This window comes from Python bivittatus, unplaced genomic scaffold (genome assembly GCF_059951505.1).
Source record: "Python bivittatus isolate LINGU-HERP-01145 unplaced genomic scaffold, Pbiv_v1 ctg000440_np1212, whole genome shotgun sequence".
NCBI classification, from domain to species: domain Eukaryota; kingdom Metazoa; phylum Chordata; class Lepidosauria; order Squamata; family Pythonidae; genus Python; species Python bivittatus.
This window is the reverse complement of record NW_028277063.1, coordinates 2,001,213-2,023,029: the sequence shown is the minus strand read 5'-3', so window position 1 is coordinate 2,023,029 and position 21,817 is coordinate 2,001,213. Positions and strand designations below refer to the sequence as shown.

At 40.3% G+C, this 21,817-nt stretch overlaps 1 protein-coding gene across 4 annotated transcripts in view; it reads right to left on the bottom strand.

The window, feature by feature from the left end:
- LOC112542703 (uncharacterized) overlaps positions 1–21,817 on the bottom strand; it is a 38,097-nt gene that overhangs the window by 3,870 nt on the left and 12,410 nt on the right. Inside the window, exon 2 of one of the 4 annotated variants that reach the window (XR_015796496.1) lies at positions 13,887–13,932. The exons of 2 other annotated variants lie outside the window; for them this stretch is intronic. Coding sequence is in view for 1 of the 2 variants with exons in the window: in XM_088142608.1 (XP_087998734.1) it covers positions 3,787–4,989 (1,203 nt within the window). In the remaining variant the exon portion in view is untranslated. Of the gene's footprint in view, positions 1–1,020; positions 4,990–13,886; positions 13,933–21,817 lie in introns of those variants that run through there. One more of the 4 variants, XM_088142608.1, reaches the window with a different exon arrangement.

Below are 21,817 nucleotides of genomic sequence, written 5' to 3'. Positions count from 1 at the left end.
AAGTTATGACAGCGCTAAAAAAAGTGACTTACAACCAGTGCCCAAAGTTACAACCATTGCAGTGCCCCCGCAGTCACATGATTGTGATCCGGGCACCTGGCAACCAGCTCACACTTATGATGGTTACAGCACCCCGGGGTCACACGATCACCATTTGCAACCTTCCCAACCGCTTTCAGCAAGCAAAATCAATGGGGAAACTGCATGATTCACTTAACAACTGCCACAAAAAAGTTCATAAAATTGGGTCCAGTCATGTAATGATTTGCTTAAAGACTGCATCACTTAGCGATCTAAATTCTGGTCCCATTTGTGGTTGTTAAGCTAGGAATACCTATAAAACACATAGCACTATGGAGGATGGTAGAAATAGTAGTCACTGGATTAGAGACTACTGGAGGTCATGGAATCACACAGTTATTAATGACCCTTAAATCTTGAACAAACCTATATACAGACTGAGTTTAGGCTTTTCACTGGAAAAATTGGAGTACTACAAGTATATGGGCGAAGAACCCCTGTGCAAGATAGGCTGTGATGAGCTTTGGGACTGGCGCTAGAGCCTCTTGTGGAATACCATACTGAGGTAGACATGGAGGCAGTCTAGACTTAGTATAGATTATAACAGCAGACTTCAAAAGGCCCACCTCAGTAGAATCCCAGCCCCAAAGAATTGAGGGCAAAGCTTGCAGGTCTTCTGGAAGCGCTGTGCTGGAAGCGGTCATAGCAAAAAAAAGAAGAAGCTATTTTGTGGTAATTATCAAAGGGAACATCCAAAATAAGCCCATATGGACTACATTTAATTGTGGCTCCCAGTTTACAAACTTGTCAGGTAAAAGAAAGGCATGTTTTAAAATATAATGGACCAATAGTTTGTTGTTAATACACAGATTTCCTCAACATCAAATCCATTTTTAATTCTTGTAATTTAAAATCAGTTTCCCCTAGGTCAGTGTTGTCCAAACTTGGCCACTTTAAGATGAGTGGACTTCAACTCCCAGAATTCCCCAGCCAGCCATGAGTGAAGTCCACTCATCTTAAAGGGGCCAAGTTTGGACAACACTGACCTAGGTGTACAACCAGAAAAGAAGCAGCAGCTCCGGTAGTCTTCCTTTCCTGCCCCCCCCAGCCCCCCAAATGTGGCCTGAAAAGAACTGTAGCCACTGGGAACAAAGTTGTAGTTTCTAAATGATGGTAATTCAACAGGAATAAATTTTTCAGCCTCAAAAATGCAAGGATAAGTCAATCTCAGTCTCATGCGGTTTGCACTCTTTACACGTAGAGGCACTTAGTGAAATCTTGGTGCAGACTCAAAGGAATGACTTTGAGGAGTATGAGACTTTGCAAAGCAAGTTGCAAATCTCAGGAAGTTATAAAGCATGGTGTTATAAAGCACTGCAAAAATCCTGAAGGGGGTGGGTGGTTCAGCTCCCATAGGTTTTCTGTAGAAGCATCATATCCCCCTTCTGTCATGCATCCTCCTCCCCCATTTGTTCTGACTGGCAGTCATGTAGGCGTTTTAAGAGCAAATCTTGCAGAGTCAGAAGGGGTGTGGTGGGGGTGCTTGAGCTTGGGCAGTGTTTCTCAACCCTGGCAACTTGAAGATGTGTGGACTTCATCTCCCAGAATTCCCCAGCCAACATGCTAGCTGGGGAATCCTGGAGTTGAAGTCCACACATCTTCAAGCTGCCAAGGTTGAGAAACACTGAGCTTGGATGAAACTGAGGCAAACAGGAGAAGCAACAGGAAAAGACTGAAGCACGAAGCCAGATGCCAGCAATAAATCTCTTCTCTTTCTGAGCACTCACAACTGAAGCTCTTTGGAGAGACAGCAATCACCTAGCCACTTATGAACCACACATCTTAACAGAGCACAGGACTCCCCCCACTTTTCAAGCTTGCAACCAATTAATTCACACACTTTCCCGAACACAATTTCTTAAGGACCACCCAAACGTTTTCCATGACAGTCATTAGTTTCATTCAGTTCAACAGGAACATGCTTTACCCATTGTTTTCCTAATGTATTCAATAACAAAAAGAAAAAGAAGAAGAGGTAAAATCCCAGGTTAATGAAAACACACACTCTTTCACCCAAGTCCCAACAAGCACAGCCCACCAGGGCACATACAGTCTTCAGTCCAAGGAATGTGGCCTTGGACATGCAGAGACCACCAAGTGACCCATCTTGAAACTAGACCAGATCAGAAGCTGGCCACTTGGTGACAATTGCACATCAGGTAGTAAAACCTATCTAGCCCATCAGTGACAACAACTAATGAGAACCCAACTGAAGTGGAGACTAAAAAGGACTGCTATAAAAAAGGAGGGTTGGACAAGGAGCAGGTTGAAAGACGCTCCATGTCTACATATCCATTGGGATTGCAATCTAATTTATTTACTCCTCTCTGATTTCTTAACCTTTTACTCTGGTGAGGTTGGTGACTATGTGAGAGTGCAAGGTGTACGCATATCATAACTAATAAAGCCAGGAGATTAACAAAGGTTCTTTTGTGTGCTATGTGTCATTTAGTGTGAGTCACTTGCCTGTACAAGTTTCCAAAAGTGTTGACATCTCTCTGAAAGGTATATGAATATGTTCCCTACCCAAACCACTGACTAGGGCTGCATTTGGAGCATGGGACATTGCAAGTGCGCAAAGCTGGTTCTGTGTGCCTCAGTGGCTGGTGTAAGGAAGAAGATTTGACTATAAGTGAGATATAATACCTTGGTAGGGTTATAACTTGGGTTTGTGAGACAATGTTCTGCCCATTTTTCTTCTGGGTCAGATCTTCATTAGACTACTTCAGCTTTGCCAATGTGCCCATGATCAATTGGAGGAATTCAGGAATGTCCTTTAGTATAAATCATTTGGCGCCAATCCCTTTACAAGAAACTGGGAAAAGTACGATTGCATCAGAAGCACATCAATATAAGATCATATTTACACCTGGAAGCAGTTAGAAGTATGGAGGTACAGTATGGATTTTTATATCTTCACATCTGTACTAAAGCATTGAGAAACTAAATCCACTGTCTAGTCTAATATTCTTAAAGACTGAGATTTTTAATTGGCCTTTTAAAAAATATATGCTTATAGTTATTTTGCCTCATATTTAACTTGTTTTTTTTAATTGATTTTGTTATTTTAACTTTCTTTCTATTGTAATTTAATTTTATTTCTCTCTCTCTGTCTTGTTTATACCTACGCTGAAAAACTAGTTTATGTTACACTGCAAATAAATAAATCAATAAGTTTTTTTCCAAGAAAATAATTAATGGCTTAGCCTCATCACAATGATTAGCTAATGAAATTATATAAGATGGCTTCAATTAACAGTTGCTTCTAACTTTCCCCCTCCCCTTTCTGTGACTTAAGTGTGCAGGAAGACAACATAGAGCACATCAGAGTGGCATAATTTCAATGCCTCACTTTGCACCTGACCTATTTTACTAATATATATATTGCAGGATTTGGATAAATATTTTCATATACATTTATAAAAATTAATAGTTTTATCACCTCTTTTAAAACTATGTTGTTATAAGCATGTATGAAAATATTTACATCCTGCAAAAGCCTGAGCTTGCAATCCCATGGGGCCTAGATCACTGGCTGGGGAATTCTGGGAGTTGAAGCCCACACATCTTAAGTTGCCAAGTTTGCAAAACACTGGCCTAGATGATGCTCTTCTTAATCCATCAGGGAAATATGCACATTCTGACTCTACTTTCCAGGCAGCAAATCTAAAAATCTACCTTCCTGCCCCTCCCAGATTCTACATGCTACACCCTCCGGTTTTTCCAGGAGTGATATTTGGCCGTGTTTTTTACTGCCGTGCCTCCTCTTGAGCTGCCTTGGCCCCTCTGGGCTTCAGTCCTGAGGGACTCCCTCATTTGGATCCACTTCTCTGCCGCTCCCCACTTTTTCCTTTCCCCCTGTATTTCTGTGTCTCCTCTTAAGAGCGTCCCCTCCGAATCCTCCCTGCTTGTCAGGGAGGACAGCCTGGTTTTGCTTCCCTGGATGAAACAGGGACAAAGCCGGTTGTTCTGGCAACCACAGGCCACACCCCCGCTTCCATCGTTGCCTTGGCGACAGCAGCAGCTGACTCCCTCTGGCTGGCACCCACACCTTGCCGCCCCTGCCTGGGCTTTCCCACGGTCGCCGGGCACCTCTGTCCATCCGCCACAGTTGCCGTGGCACCCAGGGCCATGGTAACAGCAGCCATATTCCCCCGCCTCACTGCCCCCATAGCCTTGAGAGCCTGGCCTTGCCTTCTCGGAGCCTGTGCAAAAACCACAGGCCTGACAGCAGTGTGTGGACAAGTAGCCGATAGAGACGGCGACGTTGGCTGCTGAGCAGAAGGCCAACACCCAGAGGATGGCCTGCTTGTCTCTGAGGCCCGTAACGACGCATTGGGCTGAGGAGGGACAGGCTGGGTTGTTAGGGTAGCAAGTTGTGACCCCTAGGCTTATGATGGGTAACTGAAGGCCCAGAAGTGTCCAGATGAAGGCTACGTCTATTGCCAGAACGAAGGCGAGGCAGAACATGTAGATGCCGTATCTCCAGCCCCCAAAGTGAGGCTCGTCCTCGGCCACTTTGGCCCCCGTGGCGGGCTTGGATTCTGTGGCAGCTTCGGGGTCCTTGGCTGTGGGGCTTTTCTTTGTAACATAAACAAACTTCAGGAGGGCTATGGTGAATATGATGGCAATGAAGTGGAAAACCCAGAAGCCCGAAATGGGGACAGGGAAGCGCTGGTTATAGCAGAGGCCTGAACAGAACGTCTTTGCGTCCCCAAGGTCGGAGGGCCAACGGCAAATCAGGTCATTCTTGAGGCTGTCCCAAGGCCCATAAGCAAAAAAGAGAGTCACCATGCGAAGGCCAATAAGGAAGTAAAATGGGTTTGTGCCCCGGCATATCTTCTCCGCTGCGAGTATTCCAATTGTCGGCTGAAAGAGCCGGGAAATGCCACCAATCACAGTAGCCATCTGCACCAGCAGAAAGTGAAGAAGGAAACATATGGAAGATAAGTGATTAGAAATTAAAACAGCTTTAAAAAAAGACTATCCTGCTTAGGCCTGATCCCTTTTTTAATGCTGTTTTTCTCCATTTTTCTTCCTCTGTGATGAGATTTATACACTGCATTAAGTTGTGTATAACTTAACTTTTTGTCAAATAAGCCACCACTAGCTAGGTGGTATGGCTTATTAAGCTGTGATGTACAAGCCACAATATCAGGATTCATCCAGCATGCCAAAGCCAAACCAAACAGAGCATGTTATGATTGAACAAAAGGCATAAACAGTTGTAATTTTTCTTAATGCTGAACTTCCTGTCCTTGGATTCTTCCTTTATGCCCTATCCCTGTTTCCTATTACCTCTTTTTTCTCCCCCTCAGTTTAGCTTTTCTCCCCATTATTTTCTTATATATTTGATGTTTTATGCTTGAGCCTTAAAAATGGTCTTTGAAAGAGTAAACAGTTTGTTGAAGTATGTCTGTTATATCTTAGAATGCATTTGTCTGAGAATGGAATTTTAATTAAAGCAAATCTATGCTTTAGCAGTTTAGTGTAGTGTTAAGGCACCAGGCTAGAAACCGGGAGACCATGAGTTCCAGTCCTGCCTAGTCACAAAGCCAGCTGGGTGACCTTGAGCCAGTCACTTTCTCTCAGCCCTAGGAAGGAGGCAAGGGCAAACCACTTCTGAAAAACCTTGCCAAGAAAACTGCAGGGACTTGTCCAGGCAGCCTCCAAGAATTGGACACAATTCAATGGATTTTTAAACAAATGTTTTAGGTATATTTGATGTACACATTAATAATCCCTTTCAAATTAGAGGAAATGCAAACAGAAAACCAATGAGATATAATAATTAAAAAGTTAGCTTAAGACTGGGGAAACCCCTCTTTCAGATGTTGGCTAATCTTCAAAGTTTATTGGTGCTGCCAGAGTGCACAGCTCAGAGCAAGGAGCAGTATGCTATGAGTCCCTCCCTAACTCAAACAAAAATTTTCCTAGGATTGCCCAGCTACTGTACTGTGCAAGCCCAAGAAACTAACCAATTATTTAAGGAGATGGAGACAACTGTGAGCATCTTCAGATCCAAATGCTACACACGTGTAGACACACCTACCATTAGCTGCTGCTGTCATCCTACAGTGTCTGTTTTGAGACTGAGAGACAGGTCCTCACTTATACCCAACCATGGCACGTGGTAAAATATTTTTTCTCCCATATCCCTATTTATTTATTTAAAACCTTTTATGTGGCTGGTCACAGTCATGGCAGTGACTCTGGGCAGCATACAAGAAGGTAAAACCAAGCAGCAAAAACCTGTACAACTAGTAATCCACACAAGCAAAATCCAAGAACAAGAAGAATCATTCCCAATTTATGACAAAAAAGCAGAAATAAAACCAATCAAGCAATTAATCAGCAGGAGAGCCAGCCTTTGAGTACCTTACAAAAGCCTAACTGGCGGGGGGGGAGGGATAGGAGGGAGGGAAGGAGCAACCGGCTCTCCTTCACCTTGTCTACAGTCTTACATTGTCCTTAGCTGTTCCAGTGTACTTTCCTCTTTATTCCAACAGCATCATAAAACAAATTCAGGGTAGGTAAATGTGCTAGACTTTGCCGCCCATTACCTTAGAGCAGCGTTTTTCAACCTTGGCAACTTAAGATGTGTGGACTTCAGTTCCCAGAATTCCCCAGCCAGAAGTCAGATCATTGCAGTCATTAGGAAGGGAGACTATAGAAGCAGGGTAAGGATTGGCAAAGGGGTATTGCTTTCTGCTGATTCAAGGAGGGGCAGAAAACACTTCAGCAAAGCTATGAGGAAAAGCTCTGACTTTGAACTGCAGACTGCCCAACTGAAACAGCTGGCCTAATCTCTAGATGTTATGGTTGTTGTTATTGTTACTGTTACTTCTCTGTTTGTTTGGTTTTTTTTCATTTTGCCTAGGGAAGAGCTCTGGAGAACTCAAAAGCGTGCATATCAGGCCAAATAAAGATATTATTAACTCTGCATTTCCTCTGACCCATAGATCAACAGGAACATGGTTATGTTTATATGCCTATTTCATAAAGTTGTTTTGAGGAGATGAAGCAAGGGTGTGCTACAAGATTACAAATTAAATATAAGAATTAAATATAAAAATGAGTGTCTGTACTTTACAGTAGAAAACTCTATGAGCTATTACTCACTCCTTGCTTTAGGGCTTATATGACACTCCAAACATGCACAGTTCTGAATAACTAATATTCCCTGATCCAATAACAAGATTAAAAATAAAACAACATAATAACAATTATATCAAAATACAATGAACAGCATGCAATAAGAACCAGAAATGCTCATGGCAGGAGAGAATAAACTGTGATCTTAACTCCAAAGGCCTTCTAAAAAAACTCCCAAACTTCATGACTTTTTGAAAACCTAGCAGGAGTGCGGATGTCTGATGTTTGGGAGTGTTGTTTCAGAAGCTTCCATGGGCAGCTTCCATGATCCCTGCTAAAAACACTCCTTAAAGAAAGGAGCTGGAGGGAGACTTCTTTTCCAGATCTTATTGAGCAGGCAAATAGTAAGGGTATTCTTGAAGCTTCCCAGGTCCTGAGACAATTTCAATTTCAATTCATGTATTAAGATCAGAATGAATCTGAAGTAGTCTTCCCCTTGGTTGTGCTTTCCAGATGTTTTGAGCTTACAAGTCCCAGAACTCCAAGTCAGCATAATTAAAAGCCACTATGAATAAAACATATTATAATGCTATGTAGTATTTTAAAAGTTGAGAAAAATGAAATATATGAAGCTTTCAGGCTGAATGGCCATGGTCTAGTTTTCTGGGGCCTGCTTTGCGCCAGCAGTTGTGGCTGGCATCTTAGGCGGTTTACCCTGCCTCTGAAGATGCCAGCCGCAGCTGCTGGGGAAACATCAGGACCCCAGAAAACTAGATCACAGCCTTTCAGCCTGAAAGCTTATCGCTGTTTGATTGACACCAGCCGTGAAAGCCTACACCAGTATAATGAAATATATGGCATGTCTATTTCAATTATCCTTCTATCTCCATCACAGAATTTTCTGAGCAAAAGACAGGTTTATTTTTCAGTCCAGAATACCACATTAGTTTCAATGTTAAAATATCCCCAGTAGACATTTCTGCAGTCAGAGTGTGGCCCAATCATGGAACAGATTTGCAATAAATGAATATTAGACGACAGATATGCCTGCAAACATCTTTAGCATCGTTTTACTTCCTCTCTGCTTTTCCAATGGGACAGACAGGAAGGGGTATGTTCACATTGGTGGGAGAGGGCAGAGCTGTTTGTATCCAGCTTAGCTTCTGCACTATGTTTACTTAAAACTATCAGCAATTGGTAACACAAACTTCCCCCCCAACTGGCACCATCCAGATGCTTTGGGAGTATAACTCCCTTAATGACACATGGCCAACAATTGTGAATCTGGGAATTTTAGTCCCAACACATCTGGAGGGGGCCAAGTTGGGAAAGATTGTATTAGTATAATAAAAATCTGAGGATGGGGAGCATGTTGCAAACAACATAAGAACAATCCTACAGGATCAGATTTAAAATCCATCTACTCAAGAATCTGTTTTACACAGTAGTTAACAACCGGATGCTTCTGGGAAGTCCGTAAATGGAATTGGGAGGCAGTGACCCTTTCTTCCAGCAAAAACTATTTACTGCCATCGTATGTCATGGTCTCACATAGCCTTTGATAAATCTATTAGCCACTAACAGATCTATTAGATCTTCACAAATAGCAACTGATTGATCTATCTAACTTTCACAGACTTATCTTATCTGCTAACAAAGCTAACTCAGCCAATAGCATGCCATCATCACCTCCTAGTGGTAAATCCCATAATTTAGCCTCAAGATGTATGAAGTAAATAAACATGACCCGACTCTCCTACCCATCAATTTCAGCCACATGATTTTGGATTCTGGTATTATCCAATTTATCTTCCCAATCTAATATTTTACAAACCTTGCTCTAATCTCCCCTTAATGGTTCCCTTCCCACTCTTTCTACATGAATCCCAGTTTCATTTAAACTTTCCTTGTGGAAAAAGCCATCTTCTGCAACTTGCTGTCCCTCAGAAGTGTTGAACTAAAGCACGCATGACTTCAACCAGCACAGCAACTGGGCTTGCTACAGTACTACAATATGGGCACTGTAGTTTGCTATATCTGAGGGTGATAGGTTGGAGAAAACTGTTGTTGAAAAAATATGCACCACTCTCTAACTGCATTGTGTGTACCCTCCAAAGACAAGTCCTGCTCTCCAGAATTCCCTATCCCAACTTCTCTAGCTCCTCCTCACTTGGTGTGTGTGGGTCTTCCCCACTCCTATTTTACCCTTCTCAGGGTACCCTTCCCACACTGTTAGATATGTTCGGAGTACCTTATTTTCTTAGAGTGTCCTTCTTGTCCACCTTACTTCTTCTCCTCTCTCTTCCTTTTGAATTACTGATCCTCCCAGTGCAATCGCTCTCTACTCTATCACTTTCGGATCAGTCCAAGGAGGTACTTAATGCAACCATATGAAACCTTTTTCCAAGAAAACTCCCAGTACTAAAGCAGCACACCTCCCATACACCTCCAGACAGATGTTCTCAGAATTAATAAGTTATTGAGTACTTCCCAGTTGGAAAAAAAAAAAACTAACTAAACCTGCTGGGCAGGTTTAAAGAAATCAAGAAAGCTGGCTCCATCATTCCAATTGGAAATGCCACCCTCCTTTTCTTGCCTGGCATACTTTAGACTGTTTCAAAATGGACAGGAAATGATCATGATCAATTATTTTTTGTCATTCCTGCCATTATGAGATAGGATGCCTCATATTAGAAAAAACACACACCTGTTGATTGTTCTTCACATTCTGGCGCATTTATAACTCAACTCTTACCTCATGAAAGAAAGCTTCAATCTTGTAAGTGTTCTGTCAAATCAATGGAGGAGATGTGATGCAGCTAATGCAAAGTATGGGGAATCTGCAGCTTACTTAAAAAGTAGTAAAAAAAAAAAAAAGACCTTCAGGTTCCCCATGTTTGATCCAAGGTTGTACAGAATCTCAGATGAAAAAATTTTCAGTACCTGTAATATGACTGATCCTAAACAAACTGAGCTGGAAAAAATACAGGTAGTCCTTGCTTAACAATAGTAATTGGGACCGGCAACTCCGTCGCTAAGTGACACAATCTTAAAGCGGAAAATCATGTGACCACAACGACTATGACAACAGTTCCAGCAATCCCGGTTGCCGTTGTAGAGCAAATCACCCACAGTCATTAAGCGAGATGTTATGTTACCGTGACTTGCAACCTCCTGCCAGCTTCCCTGTTGACTTTATTTGTCGGAAGCCAGCAGGGAAAGCCAGAAATGGTGATCACATGATTCCAGGATGCTGCGACCATTGTAAATGTGGGCCAGTTGCCAAGCACCCAAATTTCAATCGCATAACCAGAGGGGCACTGTGACGGCTGTAACTTCAAGGACTGGTCCTACTTATTCAGTACTGTTGTAACCTTGGTCACTAAACAAGTGGTCGTTAAGTGAGGACTACCTGTACAATCGATGTTCAGTGGAGTTTACTGTAAATTTTAATGAAATCATCATTTAAGCCCACTTAAAAGGATCCCTGTGTATTAAGTCACTTCTTGGCAAGAAAGAATTCCCTGGGTTTGCTTATTTGTTTGTTTGTTTGTTTATTAAATTTGTATGCCTCCCATCTCCCCCAGAGGGTGATTTAATACACAGTATTTAAAAAATTGGCTCCAGGTCTGCAAATACTGTAGCATGAATAATAAAAAGAAAGTTTATTTGCACAATGGAACTTATAATTAAATATCTGTGATTATACTAAGCTGGATCAATATTTAGTCCTAGCTAAAATGAATGGGAGTTGTTAACTTAAGTTCTATTGAATTCATGGAAATCTGTTGTTTAACTCTGGATCTGCCATTATTTCAGCACATGCATCTTTCCTACTCATATTTACAAAGCATTCTGATGACTATCTAGGGTTGCATGTATATTTGTTTATGTATATGTGGTATTCCGCCATGTTTTTGCATACTTCACTTCAACTGATCTAATATAAATGTGCACACATTAAAAGACAATTGCAGCAACAATCCAGTGTATTCCAATAGTGCACTTCTGAGATTTCTCAAGGCTTTTCTGCCTTTAATTGTTAGGATTCCACCTCTTGGGTGCTTCCTGTTGATAGGTCCTATTGTGTATATGTGTACATATATATGTGTATATGTGTATAGGTACATGAATCATAGAGTTGTATAGGTGAAGGGATCTAAAATGACTTTTTTAGAAATGGCCCAACATAATCCTGCCTCATGCTTCAAAAAGCAGTCTGTTTCCATTGCTTGGGGCTCTTCCCTTATCTTGCCTCTCATTCCTGGCTTCTTTCTCTAGCAATGGACACACAATTGGGAAAATACAGTATGCTCGCATGCAGAATGCCTGGTATGCGAGCATTACATGTTGCGGTTGTTTGGAAACTAATGTGTTTGCTTCGCTTTTGAATGGGAAATTTTTCAATGCATTTGTTTACGTGTTTAACAATTGACTTCAAAGTGCTCCTGGAAGTTTTTGCAAAACAATGGATAAATGTTTAAAAATACATGTAGAGAAATATGCAGAGTGTGGGAAAGAGAGAAGTAATGTGTGTTTAGGCTTGAACCTGGTGGGATCTCAGTGGGTAGAAGAGGGCACTTGGTATTGGACAGCTTAAAATGATGATATATGAACACTGATTGATGGTTGAGCAACTTTTGATCAGAAAAAGAAAAACCCTGATTGGCTGGCAGTTCTCTACAAGCTGCAGTTCACAAACGTAGACATAAAATCACGCTCAAAGCATTCTGATGCTTGAATGTATCTGCTATGGTCAAAACAGCTGGTCACCTGAACAGTTAGCCTCTGCTACTCTACCTTAAAATGAGTGCCAAGAATCAATGAGAGAAGTCACAATCGCTACAAATATCTGATATTAACACATTTTAAACTAAAGAAACTTTATAGTAAAAAATGATACGATTCAAATTATAGATTTTATGAAGTTTGCCAGCTAATCAGAGTTTTTTTCCCAATATCCAGCCTGTTTGCAGTCCAGTTATAACTATAAAAACCAGTTTCCAACTTATTGCCAGGAAACTCACACAAACACACATCCTGTCCCATCCACCCATGAAACCATTAAGAAGTGCAGACTTTCCTTCCAGTCTCTCGTACTTCCATGAACCAAGCTGGCAACCGTAACCACCACTATCGTTAACTGCTCCTCCATTGTTTTACCAATATCCTAACATTTGGGATGTAGCTTCACATGTGTCAGTAATGTATGTTTTTCTCCAAAGATGACTCATACTAATTCTTTTAATTACCCAGGTTCAAGCAGGTAAAGCAGGTAGCTTGACTCCTGATTAATTAAAGCCACAGCTGATCTGCGAAACTCAAATTAAGTCAAACTGGCTGTATAATTCAACTGGTGGGGCAAGTGGGAGAGGTGGTACGAGAAAACTCCCTCTTTCACTTAGGCTGAAAGACCAGCTGCTGATAGACGTCGTTCTTCTCTCTGTGGTCAATTCTCAGTAGCCATTAAACCCCAAAGGCAGCAAGGGAGGTAGGACAAGGCCCAATGCTGGCTCAGCTGAAGGATCAGCTAGTACTCCATTCCAACTGATCATGATCAAAACAATGTTCCAGTAAGTTTTAGTGCCTGAGTTTATTTTCTCATCTCTTTTGCTGTTTATGTTGTTTTATCAGGCTGTATATTTTTGCATGGGACTGTCTTCTTTTTCAGTCTAGATACTGTGCCTGTACATTCAAAGCATTTTTTTTTAAAGGAAGGCAATATCACTGTAGTTGCAGAACTACTTACTCAGACATGCAAAGCAGCATGCGTGTAATGCTTTTCCATCATCTATTTGCTTTGGGTGCATTTTCTACCCCTTGGTGCCTTCCAGATATGTTGGACCACAGTTGCCATAATTCTCACCCCCAGCTCAACCAGGACCAGGTTGGAAAAGGCTGCTGTAGAGCATTTCAATTAGAGGTAAATAGATTATTTTTAGAAAAACCTGGGGTGGCAAAGAGAAGTTTTGAAAAATCTCCTTTACAAATTACATAAATTCTTAAATATGGAACTGTTGCTTTGGTAGAATGCAAGTAAAGACTTAGTTGACCAATTCTTTACAAGGAACACAGCCAGAGAGCTAAGAGATCTTGGAGAAAGAGATCAGATTTTCCTACTTGTGCTCCATCACAGCAACCTGGCCATATCTTTTTTCTGCTGTGTCCCCATGCCATTCCTTTCACCTCATTCCCAGCCCTTGAGTGAGATAGGCTTAAGGTGACCTTAGCTATACTGGCAAATTCTGATGGCCTCAAGATGTATCAGGTCGGTTTGGTTTTGTGGCCCATTATTTTAGAGGGAAGCTGGGCAATTGGCAATTATTGGGCAAGAACCCAAGCAATAGAGAGAAGCAGGATAAGAGCAGAGCCAACTCCACTGCTCGTATAGCTTTCTGCTGACTTAAAGGCAAATGGGGAACGCTTCGTTTCAGCAGTAGGGTTGAGAGGTGCATTAGGAGAGGAGGCAGAGGGTGGAAAAGGCAACAAAACCAATATATATAAAACAAGAAAAAAGGGAAATGCCAGTAGCCCTCAAAACAATTACTCTATAATTAAGCAAAATGGAGGAGTTTGTTGATTAACTTATACCAACCAAAGATTGAGTCAGATGTTTATCTGATTAAATGAGAGTTACAATATAATAATTCTCTACACCTCTGATATTACACTATTAGGAAAAGAACATGTAAGAGAGACCAGAAACTTACCGGCCATAGCACGGATCCAGAAGGAAGAGTTTGACTGAGTCTCTGACTGAAAAGCATAAAGAAAAAGAGGACAGGAATCAGAGGCATTAAGAAAATCTAAAGGGGGTCTTAGACTTGTTTTAGAAGGGGCCAAAAACACATATAGAGAAGATAGTTACACAGGGAAATAAGGGGAAAAAATCAACATAAACAGTAATAACTTCCAAAGGACCTTTCTAAGTATGGTACTCTTTGATCATTCCTAAACTAGCAGAAATTTATTGGCCTGAAATGTTTGGTCTCCATGGCCAACATACAGTTTTTCCTGCCTGTTTCAAGTCACATGAATTCCCTTCAAAGGCATGGGTGACAAAGATCTGACACAACTTGAGGCTGCCCTTGGACAGTGGCAGGATAAGATGAAAAATATTATTTTAACACTGGAACAACTAAGGATGATCTATGCCCATGTCACTGCTGGGCTGTGGATGAGATGAAAGCAATAATATGGAACACAGAAAAAACAAATCTTATTTCAGCTGTGGTTTGGTGAACTGGGGACATGGCCAGATTCTCAACAATGAGCAAAGCTTCAATAAAGGAACTTAAGGAACAACATTTACAATATGAGGAAACCCCTGTGGAACACATGAGACTGTTACTTACTACAAAGTAACTCTTAAAAGAAGAAACTACCAAAAGAAATGAAACTCACCAAGCACTGAATATTCAAAGATTTTAAGAAAACAGAACTGCCTGAGGAACTGAGGATGAAAGAAAAAGAGCAGCAAAGAGAAATGAAAGCTCATAAATATCAGAGATAAGGAAGTTCAACATGAAAATAAATTGTTGCAATTTAAAGTTCACATTCAAAATTGTGTCTTTTAAGATTTGCCTGGGGAAAATCCTCTCACTTTTCTGTCAGTTTTATGAAAGAATTACTGAAAGGTGGAACAAGAGAGGTGAGGATTTCATGAAAGTCAACCCAAGTTTGATTAAAGGAGAACTAGCAGAGATCTGTTACTCTACAATATTTCAGGAGAAAAAGCAGCTTCATCGCTAACTTTAAACAATTGAATATAAAAAAATTAACATGGAATCTGTTTTTTTTTCCAAGAAAAAAATTAGATCTTTGTATCCAAAACCAGAAAAGTATTTTGTGGCATTTGATACACAGTTGGTACAACTGTTAAAGAAATTGTTAGATGGGTCCTAGGTAGATAGCATTGAAGAAATGGTAGAATTTAATAGGAATGGAAGAATTTTATTTTCGGCTCCCTCATGAGTTAAATACAAAAATAAAAGGTATTCTTTCAGAAATAACAGTACTAGTGCATAGGAAGTATTATCCCTAGCCAATATGTAATGATAGAAGGGATAGAAATCAGAAGTCCTTTTAAAGTACTTGTTGCTGGAGTATTGGTGGTGTGAAGAAGAAAGAATCTTTGAAGTCAATATAATAGAATATTAATTTTTACCATTTATTAAAGGAAAGAGCATCAGGAATCCTTATATCCATGTTTGCTTTTGAACTTTGGTCTTAGAGAAGACTCTTGAGAATACCGCGGACAGCCAAGGAAACAAATCAATGGATCACAGAACAAATAAACCTAGAATTCTGACTTGAGGTACAAATGACCAGGCTCCAGTTATCCTATTTCAGACACGTTATGTGAAGACCTGGCTCTCTGGAGAAGGCTCTAATGCTGGGCAATATGGTAGGAAAGATAAGAAGAAAATCAGCAGCAAGGTGGATGGACTCGGTTACCGTGAGGATGAGTGCATTGTTGGAAGATTGAAAGACCAGGTTAGGGATAGATCATCATGGAGAAAAATTATCTATGTGGACACTAAGAGTTGGCAACAAGTTAATGGCATGTAATCAGTCAATCACTATTGGTGACTATATTCAGAAGCAAGAGTTGTAGCTGGGGAAAAGCCGCTTGAGGGCCCTTCCTCCTTGCTAAATTAGTGCTCTCCACCCAGCCTTGAGTCAGAAGAAAACTATATCAGCAAGAAGTTAGCTCTCCCGATTGCCAATTCTTACCTTACCTCTACTGGCTTTGTTCCTAGTCACTGCACTGCCTTGACCAGGTAATCTTCGCTTTTGTGAACCCCTGCCTCCCCCTCAAAAATATGCCTGTGAACCTGATTTCCTTCCAAGCCTAAAATATGTTATATTTCTTGAAGCTGCCCTTGGACAATGTCAGAATAAAGAAGAAAATACTACCTTAACCTCAGTACAGCTAAGGACCACTTAAGCCTGTTTCACTCATGGACTGGGGATGAGATGAAGGCATGGGGACATAGCAGGTCTATAGTTTCTTCCATCATTGTCTCAAAATAACTATAACAAGGGCCTTCTTCACCTTGCCTCAACTGTGGCTGGATGATGCTAAAGGTGCATCTATAATGCTCAAGGCCCCATCTGTTAAGGAATGCCATCTGGCGTGGCCCAGAAAAAGAGCCTTTTCTATCATGGCACCCATCCTTTGCAACGTCAGCCCCCTTAAAGACTTGGTTTTGCCATTGGTCTCGGGGATCTGAGTGTGCAGTACAGCCTGTACAGTCGCTACACTGATTGTTGTTGGCAGTTGTTGCTATACCTTGGCTACTGATTGTGTTGTTGTATAGTTTTTTATATAGTTTTTATATGTTTCTTGCGTGTGTGTGTGTGTGTGTATGCTGTCAGCTGCCCAGAGTCATGTATTTGAGATGGGTGGCTATATAAATTGAAATAATAAATATATAAATCCCTGCCACAGTATGTAACAGCTATTAAACTTTGTCACTCATTCTGTGACTGCAGGGACTTGAATAAGGGGCAACAAAGATAGTATAGAGTAGGGTTTTTTAAACTTTTTGCTCTCAGAACCCGTTCCCGCTTTTAAAAATTATGGAGGAGCCCAAAAGAGCTTTTGTTTGTATGGGTTATATTTATCGATAGTTACTGTACTAAAAATTAAAGTTGACGCATTCAAAGAATATTTATTTATTGAATCATGTAAGCCTAACAATGTTAAACCCATTAGTTATTGACATAAATAAAATATTTTTCATGAAAAAACCCTATTTTTTAACAAATAAAAAATAATAATGAGGAGAGTGACATTGTTTTAAATTTTTGCAAATATCGTCAATATCTAGCAAATAAATTGGATTTTGTGGACCTCTGAGATGGTCTTGGGGAACCCCCAGAAGTCCTCAGACCACACTTTAAGAAACACTGGTGTAGACAATGGCAATGGGGCAGCAAATTTCATACCAGTTTTTTGGTGAATCAGTGGAGAATGCTGTATCTTGGTAGCAAGGAAAAGCCAGCCAGTCACAGTGGTGGTTAAGAAAACTGAAATTGTTGTAGAACAAAAGGAGATAGATTTTAAAGAGATGAAAAAATTGGAAAGAGCCTTGACTTTCAAGAATAGTATTACCTTCAACTCCAGGTGCAATTATTCTCCCAGGAGTTTTTCAACAATCACTTGAAATAAAACTGAAGAAAAAGCTAAGGTAATAAAGGGGGAAAAGATGATGAGCTGGAAGGCAGTGGAGAGGCAGAATGAACAGAAGAAAGTGACAAAGTGAAAGAGAATTAAAAAATGATACTACAGTTGAAGACGGCAAGGGTGACGAGGAAAATGTAGAACTGGCTGGAATAAGCTGGAACTGGCAAAAGCAATATATAAAAGACCCTAAAGCAGGCAAGATTCATGCTGTTCAGCCATATTTAAAACTAACAGCAGTTAGCATCGTATCTGAAAACTACATCTAAGCCAGTGTTGTCCAAACTTGGCCACTTTAAGATGAGTGGACTTCAAACACTTCAGAAGTCCACTCATCTTAAAGTGACCAAGTTTGGACAACACTGATCTAAGCTATAGATTTTTTTTACTAATGTCTGATTCTTCAGAAGAAGTATTTAGAGGCCCATAATCACTAACATCCCAGGCTGATATCATTATGGCCATTCACTTAATGAAGCAAGTCTGTATTTCAGGAAATCAAAGGAATTCAGTCACTGATTAAATGACTAAAAATAAAAGAAGAAGGGACCAGCTGAGGATTCAGAAGAGGAAGAGAAACTCAGGATGCTGCTTCCTGAAATGAATGATCAAATCTTTATGCCACCCATTCATGGCATAGCTACAGTGATCTTTATCGTCCTTTATCGTAATGGAGAGTCCTTTATTTCAGAAAGCTGTCCTTTAGATTGATTTAATTTAATTATTTATTTCCTTGGACTTGCTGTTGAAATTTTCCTTTGTAAAGCAGAGTTATAAACGTAAACAATTAGGTTTTTTTATCCTTATGAATCTCTTTCAGATTTTCCCCCTTTGTCCATTATTTTTTCCAAGAACCTATGGTCACTGCAGGCATAGCCAATCCGCAGTGGTTCAGTATATTATCGTTATTATCATGATCATTTCAAAATTTATAAGGCCACCCAGCTCAGGCAGTGTGACTCTGGGCAGCGCACAACATAAACACACAAGAAATCAAAAAGAAGAAGAAGAAGAAAAGATTAACAAACAAACTATATATATACTATATAAATAGAAGAATGGGTATGTTGCTTTCAGTGGAAATGAATTGCACAAAACGGAAGTAATTAAGGAAGGATGGGTGCAGGGGAGAGAGAGAGAGATGACTAATGCTTTATCAGGACAAGAAATTGAGGAAAATATTAATTAGTTACTTCCTCCTATGGAAGACTGGCAGCCACCCATAGCTTGTAAAATAAGCTTGGCTGTTATAATGTTATGAAAGTTTAGTCCAGGTTAGGAATCACGCAGTGGAGGCCAAATCTGGCCCTTAAGAGGTACTGCTGTCCCTTCCTATCACCCCCACCCCTCTCAGAGAGAGAGAGAGAGTGATGGGAGGGGGCGACGGCTAGAGCAAACGTTGTGTTCTCAATGGCTATGGGGAATTCAGGAACTGATTTTAGCAATGAGTAGGCTGAATCTTCCGCATGGCCAGCCATTCAGAGTGCTAATAGAGGAAGACTGCTGTCAGCCCTTTGAGGTAGTCCAGACAAGAAACCAATACCATGAGTACTAACACTACCTTTATTGTAAGGTTACAGTAACAGAATCTTGCAAGTCTAAAAGCACAGCTCTCTCCTCTCGCCCTTACTTTCCAGGGATGTATCTACTGTATTATAGGGTTTAAAACTCATTAAGGGATTTCAGTCAGGATTTAGTTCCCCTAACACAATTTGACCCATAAGACCTTAAATTTATCAGCCATGAATTATCCAGTTATGAGAGTTTTCAAGAATGGAAACCTCATGGTTGGTGAAGGGTTACGATTGATTGATTGATTGATTGATTGATTATGTATCATCAAATTGTTTTCAACTCCTAGCAATGACAGATTTTCTCCATGAAGGGATATCTGTACTCCTACTCAGTCCTAACTACAACCATGGCAGAATTTAATAGAAAGTAGGAATGTGAGGGATGCTGTAGGATAGCTTTCTGAGGTGCTTCCCACGCCCCCCATTGCCTAGCCTGCCACTCTTCCTCCTGTCTCCCAAGGTTATTCTCACAGCCCAGTACAACTGCAGAGAGTGCCAACTCAGCTGATAAAGGGCTATTAAGGGTTACCCAGTCAATCCTCTTTCTTTCCCTTTATCAGTGCTCCATCTATATTACAGAGAACATATTAGTATACTTCTTCAGATTATAATCTCTGTGAAGTCATTAACACCTTAGTTTCTTAAGCAATAAGAATTCACAAGGAAACATTACAGGTTCCATTTGGATATTTGAGAAAGAAGAATCAGTTACTGTACTTGGAAACATTCGTATTTACTCTCAAATGTAATGAAGACATCAGGTACCACTGGTTCTAAGCTCTCCCTCCCCTTCCCTCTTATTGTTTATAACTGTACAGGATCACAATTTACCTAAATCCAATTGTATTGCCCCTTCCAAGGTTGCACTTAGGCAGAGGTCCCTATGGATCTTCTAGAAATTCATGTTTCTCCATTCAGTTTTGTAGTATGTATCATTCTCAAGAGCATCCAGGTTTGGAATTAGAGATCTGACCTTGAACATGTGGCAGATGTACTGTATTCTATTAGTTTTGCTACTAAATTGCCTTCTCATGGCAATGATTGACTTGGAATACTGGTTATTTTCTGATACTGATGTCTAATGAGGTACCTATGATTACAGTTAACCAATCTACATGAATGATTATTTTGAGTGCCGTTCCTAAGTCACTACTGTGTATATCATGACCCTTCCATTCTGGAAAAGGAAATTGTACTAGTCAAGCTCCTTCCATATCATATTTATCATCTTCTTCATCACTTTCATCCCCATCAGTATATCTGTCATTACAGCAGCATAGGGAATCATTGTCTAAAAACACACAAAATATACACTGAAATTTCCTTTACAAGTTTTCTTTCCTATTCTTTGCTACAATATTGCTTTATTGTTTTACTCTGATGCTATTAGAGGTAGATCTCGCTTAACAACTACTCTGTTTAGCAACCATTCAAAGTTACAGTGGTGCTGAAAAAGTAATTTTACAACCAATCTTTGCATTCATGACTTTCGCAGTGTCCCTGCAGTCACATGATCGACATTCAGGCACTTTGCAACCAGCAGGCATTGCAGCATCACATGGTCATGTGATTGCCATTTGCATGCTTCACAGCTGGCTTCTAACAAGCAGTGTCAATGGAGAAGTTGGCAGTAAAATTGCAAGTCGGGGTCATGTGATATCTCACTTAATGACCCACAGTGACTTGCTTAATAACTGAATGGGAAGTGATGTTACAGTCTGTTGCAGTCACACGATATTTTGCTTAATGACTCCATTGCTTAGTGATGGAGTTGCCAGTCCCAACTGCGGTTGCTAAGCGAGGACTACCTGTATTCTACTGTATTATAGAGTTTAAAAGTCATTAAGGGACTTCAGTCATAACTTAGTCCCCCTAACTCTATTTGACCCATAAGACCTTAAGTTTATCAACTATGAATTATCCAAATGTGAGAGTTTTCAAGAATGGAAACCTCATGGTTGGTAAAGGGTTACGATTGATTGATTGATTATGTGCCATCAAATCATTTTTAACTCATAGCAACAACAAGAACAGATTTTCTCCATAAAGGGATATCTATATTCCTACTCAGTCCTAACCACAACCATGGCAGAATTTAATAGAAAGTAGGATGGTGAGGGATGCTATTGTAGCCTGTCTTGTGTATCATAACTGGCAAAACCCAGTGACTGTGTAGTTTTTTGACATGAGTCATTCCTCTGCACAAGACTTTGTCAATATTCGAATGTTTCTTGCTATTGTCATTCATATTTCTATATTTACTTTAAAGGCATTTCTATTCTAATTGTGTCTTGCTTAATATAATGATGAAAATGTAAGTGGGATTGTCATGCATGCTGTGTTTGTTTTCATCAGTGTCATTAAATTCATAAATGGGAAAATATGCAAGTTATGCTTGAGTAATGAAAGAAGCTGAAAGAGGAACTGTGGCGAAGTGTCTGGATTCAATCACCAGCCAAACCTTCAGGAAAGGTTCCCAATTACAGAAAACTGCAATCAACAGACTTATATTTTACAACATATTCATTTACCAACCACTTTAATCTTATTTCTACATGACAGCCCCCACTCATCCAGCTCCAAGTCTTTCCAAGAGCTTTCAATGTATGACATTCATCAGCGCCCCCTTCTTTGCCATGGAAGAAAATGAAAAGGTGTTCATTATAGAGAAGAAAACTTGTTCTATGTTAAACTGCTTCTGGCATCGAAAGTGACTCCTGGTGAAGATGAAAAGGAAAGATGGCAAAGGACCATTAGCACCTGAAATAGGGCAGTTTGAACTCTGAATTTGAAACATTTTGCATAGCCTCTAATTAACCCTAATGCCCTTCGTCTGTATTAGCAATGGACAATGTTTGAGGAGTTTTGATCTCAACCT